Here is a 7,457-nt window from a genome sequence, read left to right as displayed (position 1 = left end):
GGGGGGGGGGGGATACGGTTATTTGTCTGTGCGCATTATACATAAGTGCATAAATGTGACGATGCGTGTGTGTGTGATCGCGCATTTGTGTGAGTGCACATATGCACGCTCACATGTGTATATATATATATATATATATATATATATATATGGGTGTGTGTTAATATATGAGTATATATATGTGTGTGTGTGTGCAACCGTGAGTATGTATGTCAATGTATTCACCTATTAGAGTATATGCGTTTCTCTTTCAGTGAATCAGTGTGTGTGTATGTGTCACTAAGTGCTTGCATAAATCAGTATGTGTGTGTGTGTGTGTGTGTGTGTGTGTGCGCGCGCGTGCGAGATGAAGATGAGGTTGAGAACTTGATTTAAAGAGATTATGAGATCAAAGGAATAGATTGATTGATAAGATGATTGATTGATTGATAAATAGACAGATCGATGGACACACGAACAAACAGACGGACATAGGGATAGAAAGATAGACATACAGACAGTCAATAAAACACGCAGTCGACCTGGCTGACAAACAGAAGACCAGTCGTACAGACAGACAGGCACAGAACTAGATAGGTAGATAGAGAGAAGAGAGATTTGTAGAAGGATGGAGAGAAGGAGAAAAACATATAAAGGAGGGAGAGAGAGAGAGAGATTAAAGAAGACAAGTGAAAGAAATCGAAGCCAAACAAATGAAAGAAGCAGACGATAACGAGGGAATTACATTTACCAACAAAGGGAGTAGGAGATGATCTGTGGGAGCATTAGTGGGAGATAGGTAGGTGAGGTGAAGCTTAGAGAGGAAGAATGATTATTAGAGAGAGAGTAGAAGGGGAGGTGAGAGAAGCTGAAAGAGAGAAAATAGAAGTGAAAGAGTGGGGAATAGTGAGAAGTAAAACCAGCGCAGGACCTGAATGACTGGAGTTGGAGGTTTAGAAGTGAATTAGAGATGATGAATAAGAGAGGAAGAATGAGAGAGAGGGAGGAGGGAAATGTAGAAGGGGAGTGTTAAACGTGTTGATAGAGGAATATGCGTTGGGTACGGAAGAATAGGGAGAGAGGGAGGAGATAGATAGAGAAATAGGGAGGGGAGGAGGTGAGGAGATAGATGGGCAGATAGTTGCATATATGGCAAGGTGCGTGTATATATATATATATAGAGAGAGAGAGAGATAGATAGATATATACACGCGAACACATAGACACACGAGAAAGTAATAGAAGGAATGTGAAAGTACGCGAATGTAAAAAACAAGCCACTTGTGTGTGTGTATGTGTATATATATATATATGTGCATATATATATATATATATATATGAATACATATATGTATGTATATATGTATGTATATATAAGTGTGTATATATATGTATATACATGTATGTATGTATACATGTATATATATATATATATGTATATATATATATATATGTATGTGCATATATATGTACAAATATGTACGTATATATATATACATGTATATATATGTATATATATATATATGTATGTGTATGCATGTGTATATATGTCTATTTATATATGTACATGTATATACATATGTCTATATATATATATATATATATATATATATATATATATATATATATATATATATATATATATATATATATATATATATATATATATATATATATATATATATATATATATATATATATATATATATATATATATATATATATATATACGTTCATATATATGAATATATATATATATACGTGTGTGTGTGTTCACATATTCGTATCTACGTAGTGTAATGTAAGCACGCATGCATGTATGTATACAGGCATTGTGTGTGTGTATTAATATATGCTAGTATGCCTTGTGGGGTATCTGTGTGTGTGTGTGTGTGTACGTGCGCATATAAGCAAATATATATGTGTGTGTTTGCGTGTGTGTACGTACTATGTTCATGCATGAGTGAACGTGTGTGTTTCTAGTAAAGCAGAAAATTTCCTCCAACATACACACAAACATAGAAGCATAGAAGTGCATGCGAGTGTATGTATATATGTATATATGTATATATATATATACATGTATATATATGTCTTCCCACAGCCATATATGTGGGTAGACACACACACACACACACACACACACACACACTGATCAACCACCCCCGCTACAACAACAACCAGAGTCGTTACCTCCTCCCCCAACCACTTCATTGTACGCGCTTCCTACTCCTTCTCCTCCCACCCCAAACTAATTATCCTACATCACTCTCCCTCCCTCTTTCCCCTCCCTCTCTAGTCTCTCCTTCCTTTGACTCTCACTCTCACTCCTGCCGTTGACCTTGTCTTCTCTCTCTCTCTTCTTAGTCTTTCTATCTCTTCCTTCTCCCCCAACCTCCTTCTCTGCTTTCATCTTTCCTTACCCTCTTCCTCTTCCTCCTCGTCTTCACCTTTCTTCTTTCGATCTATTTGTCTTCTTTCTTTCCCTCTCTTTGCTTTCTCTCTCTCCCTCCCCTTCATTTCCTCTCCACCTCTCACTTTCTCCTCATTCCCTCTCCTACTACTCCCCCCTTCTGAATTCTAGCGCCTTCGCCCTCCTCCCATCACCCCTTTCCCTCCCATTACGCACCCTTACCACCACAATTACAACACCCCCACCACCGCCACCACCACCACCATTTCTTCCTATCAGTAGTAATAGTAGTAGTAGTAATAGTAGTAGTAGTACCGGCACTGCTGCAGTGAGTTCCCTCGCTGCCATTGTCGAACCCACCACCACCACCAAACTAGTTTCACTACAACGCACCTTGTAGTAGTTGCTGTTTAGCCCGAGGTCGGCTCCAACTGAGCAGACCTCTGATCAACGACTTTCCAGCTGTGACCTTCCCATCGTTTTTTTTTTCTCTCCTTTCTAACAGTAGGTTGTGGTATTCACCGCAAGTCGAACGACAGCCAGAAGCTACTTCGTTGTAGCAGCAGTAGTAGTAGTAGTAGTAGTAGTATAAATAGCACCACTTGTTACTGCTACTACAACTGCTTGTTTTACTATAACTGATATTATTATTACTACGAAGTCAACCACTAAGAACCACTGCCCATACTACGAACACAGCTATTACACATAGCCCGACTACCACCACTCGAGCCAATGGTGGGGGAGTTCTATCTTGATTTGCAAGAAATAAGAGCCGAATCTGCCTCAATACTCCATAACAAAATTAAAAGGAAAGACATTGGAAAATATGGTCTTAGATCCCTTAAAATGATGGTGAGGCCACGGTTGGATTGGTCCGCTGGATCAGGGGTAACTTGTGGCGACAACCTCGTCAAGTCGTTCTCAATTACGCTGTAATGTAGTCCTAGATATTGTGTAAATAAGAAGGAAAATGTGGTGGTCACGACTGGAACGTGATTGATTGAAAAGTACGACCGACCAGGGCTGAACTGGGTCTAAATAACAGTAACTGCTATCAACTACTATTATTAGTAGTACTATTGTAGGTATCGTTAGTACGACCTCCCTACAACCACTACAACTACTAGAGCTGTTGGTACTACAACCGCAGCTACATCACCAGCAACCACTACGTCCGGCTACAACCATTACCCTTCAGGGACGGACGTGTTCCACTTCAAAATAAACGTAAAAGAAAAACGTGGTAAAATGAATGAATAAATAAATAAATAAATAAATAAATAACTCGGATCGTCTGCTCCAGTCAATTCAAAGTCTACTCACACTCAACAGATCGTCTGCTCCAGTAAACGCTACCCTTCACTCTCACTCAGCGGCTACGCTTTCACTATCATTCAATTGTGCCGTTTTACTCTTCTCTCTTCCCATTCATTTTACCATTTTCACTTTCTCTCCTCCTCCCCTCTCTCTCTCTCCTTTTCTCTTCCACCTTTCATGTCTTATTCTTTCCATTCTCTACTCTTCTACTCAGTCTTATTTTATATTCTGATTTCTAGCCTCCCCTTTTGCACTCTCTCTCTCTCTCTCTCTCTCTCTCTCTCTTACTCCTGTTCCACTTCTTTTTTCATATTTTTTACCATTTACTTCATTCTCTATTTTTCTCTCTTTCTCATTTTCTCCCTTCTCTCCCTCTCTCTCCTTCTCTTTCTATTAAATTCTCTCCGATAACCTTACTCTTTTACTCTTTCTCACCGTTTTTTCTCCTCCTCTTTCTTTCTTTCTTCTGTATTTCTCTTCATTCTCCTTCCGTTTTCTATCTTTCACTTTCTTTTGCCTTTACCGTCTTCTTTCTTTCTCTCCTTTCTTTAGTGTTGCTCTAACATTCATTATCTCTCTATATATTTATCTCTCTATCTATCTTCATAACTATCTATCTGTTTTATCAATCAATCAATCCTGTTCATCTCTCCCCACTCACACTCTCTTTCTCTCTCTCTCTCTCTGAATGAAAACCTTCTCAACGTTCCCTCCAAACACACGCATACACTTCAATATCGTAAACGAATTTCTCTTTCTTTCTGTCTTTCAATCATTCGTTCACTCTTTATTCCACTACTATTTTATCACGTCACCCCTCTAATGCCTCCCATTCTCTCTATTGTAACACTTTTCGTTCCCTCCCTCTTATTCCCTCACTCTTTCTCCTATGCCTCTCTATAAGTCTTCGTCTGCTCCTCCCCCTCTCGCCCACCTTCTTTCCTCACTGTCTGACTGCTGACTATTTCTCTCTCTCTCTCACTCTCTCTCTACCTTTCCCTCTCCCTTTTTCACATATGGTTTCTCGCAGCCTCATTCACTCACTCCCTCGCTTTCTTTCTCTCATTCACTCTCACTTCCTCTCTTGTCAACAAACGTGTGTGTGTATGTGAGTCTGTGTGCCAGTGTGTGTGCGTTCAAACAAGCGTATTAAAACGTGTGTGGGTTTGTGTGTGTTTGCGTGCGTGCCAGTGTGTATACGCATCACGTATACGTACGACTGTGTAGCTGTAACACTCGCTCTCTATTCGTCTATATAAATATACACTTCCATGTGTGCGTGTGCGCCCCGTATTCGTATGTGTGTGTGTGTGTGTGTGTGTAGTCGGTGCGCGTATCTGAGGAAGCAAACTGACTGCGTGTAAAACCGCACAGAATCTGTTGGACCCCGCACACACAAACACATACAAATAACATACGCACACATCTATCGCCATACATGCACACATACACATTCATACACTTCCACACACACAACACGAACATGTTTTATTAAACTTCTAGCGAGCAAGAGACTGCCTGGAAGTATTTTCACTCGGATTCTTGTGTATATATGTGTTTTGTGCTGTGTGGGGTCTATATAATACTGACACACACACACAAATATATGTATATATATAATATATAATATATATATTGTGTGTATATATATATATATTTATATATATACATACATATATACATATATATATATGTATATATGTATACTTGTTGGAATCAGGTATTTAACGCAAAAGAACACCAGGAGTGGATAAAAAAAAAAGCTACGCGGAATACATTACGATCAAACTTGCCCCTATTATTATTATCCGGCACTTTAAACTTACCAATTATTTGAAACATATCTACCAAGCTACCCGTCTGTCTGTCAGTCTATCTATCTCTTTTTATATATATATATGTATATATCGTATATATAAAAGCATTGTTATTATTATACACAAAATTTTATATATATACATGTGCTATATATTATATAATACATATATCGAATCTACTCGTCTATATACATATATATATATAGATAGATACATAGATCGATTGATCGATACAGAGAGAATATAGATATATAGATGCAGTAATATCTGTATACAGAGCTAACGCGCACACACAGACACACTCACATATATACATACATATACATACATATATATATATATATATATATATATATATATATATAACCGATTCCTTCTCGATGAAGTCTGTAAAAGTGTTATAATTCTCAAAAACCAGGATCGTATATTCTCTCCATGCGTCTCTGACAAATCAACGATATCTCCGAGCAACGGATATATATAATTGTAAATATTCTGTATATAATATACAAAATATCATAAACTTATATATGTATATATATATATAAATTCTTATATACATACACATATATAAACGATCATATAGATCGTGTATTACATCGATACCATAACAAAAACAGAATCACACACACAAACCTACACACACAAACATGTAAGTGTGTGTGTATATATGTATATGTGTATATGCCTATATAAACATATATATGTACACACACACACGCACACACACACACCTAAACAGTTTGTTAACCAATAATATTAATATTTCCTTCAAAGAACACAAACAACAGTATTCATACGTCTACACACGAATATACATACTTCACATCATTTAAGGTATACAGCTACCACGATCATCATCGCCAACACTACGTGTATGTATAAAAAGTATATAACCCCCAAAACACCATAGATATTATACACACACACACACACACACACACACACGCGCGCGCGCATATATACATGCCAATATTTATAAACATATACATGCATAGACACAGATAAATAAATATATATATATATATATACATATATATATTACGGGAAATACAACTACAGCAGCGAAAGAAAAGGAAAAGAAAAATATAAGCCAAGTGCAGCAAAGGAAAGGATATACACACACATATATATATATACATATATATAAATATATACATATATATATATAAAATATATGCGTGTGTTATATATATAACACACGCACGCACACACACACACACATATATATCCTATATATATTCTATATATACATATATATTTATATATATATATATATATATGTATATATAGATATATATATACATACATATAATACGAAACAAAGCGTCGCCTGAGCTATTGTAGATCGACTAAGCTGTTGCAGCGGTTGTTGTAGGTGGTGGTGTTCCCGCCGCCGCCGCCGCCGCAGCCGTACTACTTGTTATCCTTATCCTTACTATTATTATTGTTGTTGTTGTTATTACTATTATTATTACTATTATTATCAACATCATCATTAATATTATTATTATTATTATTATTGCTGCTGCTGCTGGCTGTAGTTGTTGTTTTTGTAGTTGTTGTTATTAGCTGGTGTTGTTGTTGTTGTTCCTCTCAACGGCATCATTTTTCGGCATGAGATCAAACGAAATGACGGCACATACTAGTCCCTCGCTCAACACGGAGACTTCGATATCGCTAAGTCAAAGTATGGACTCGGTTAATACAACACCCGAGGAAGAGGTGAGTAAAACCTTAGCAGCCACCACTGCGCTTCCCTTTCCGTTTCCATCTTCTCTGTCTTCTTACCTTTCCAGTTTTCGTTTGGGGGACTTCTTTTCTTTTTGTTTTTCACTTTCTTTCTATCATTATCGGCAGTATTATTCAATATACTTATATGTCTGTGTGCGTGTGTGCGTATGAATGACACATATATATATTAATAG

At 37.0% G+C, this 7,457-nt stretch overlaps 1 protein-coding gene across 17 annotated transcripts in view; it reads left to right on the top strand.

Moving 5' to 3' along the window:
- Positions 1-5,018: 5,018 nt before the first annotated feature.
- LOC106878922 (uncharacterized) overlaps positions 5,019-7,457 on the top strand; it is a 305,188-nt gene continuing 302,749 nt past the window's right edge. For 6 of the 17 annotated variants that reach the window (XM_052976125.1, XM_052976122.1, XM_014928279.2 and 3 more), the window contains exon 1: positions 5,024-7,254. In XM_052976125.1, the coding sequence (XP_052832085.1) occupies positions 7,147-7,254 (108 nt within the window). In that variant the 5' untranslated portion in view covers positions 5,024-7,146. Of the gene's footprint in view, positions 7,255-7,457 lie in introns of all 17 variants that reach the window. The other 11 variants (XM_052976118.1, XM_014928275.2, XM_014928273.2 and 8 more) reach the window with 4 other exon arrangements.

Source organism: Octopus bimaculoides, chromosome 23 (genome assembly GCF_001194135.2).
Source record: "Octopus bimaculoides isolate UCB-OBI-ISO-001 chromosome 23, ASM119413v2, whole genome shotgun sequence".
In the NCBI taxonomy this organism is placed as follows: Eukaryota; Metazoa; Mollusca; class Cephalopoda; order Octopoda; family Octopodidae; genus Octopus; species Octopus bimaculoides.
The sequence above is the reverse complement of the archived record's forward strand: the minus strand, read 5'-3'. Positions and strand labels throughout refer to the sequence as shown.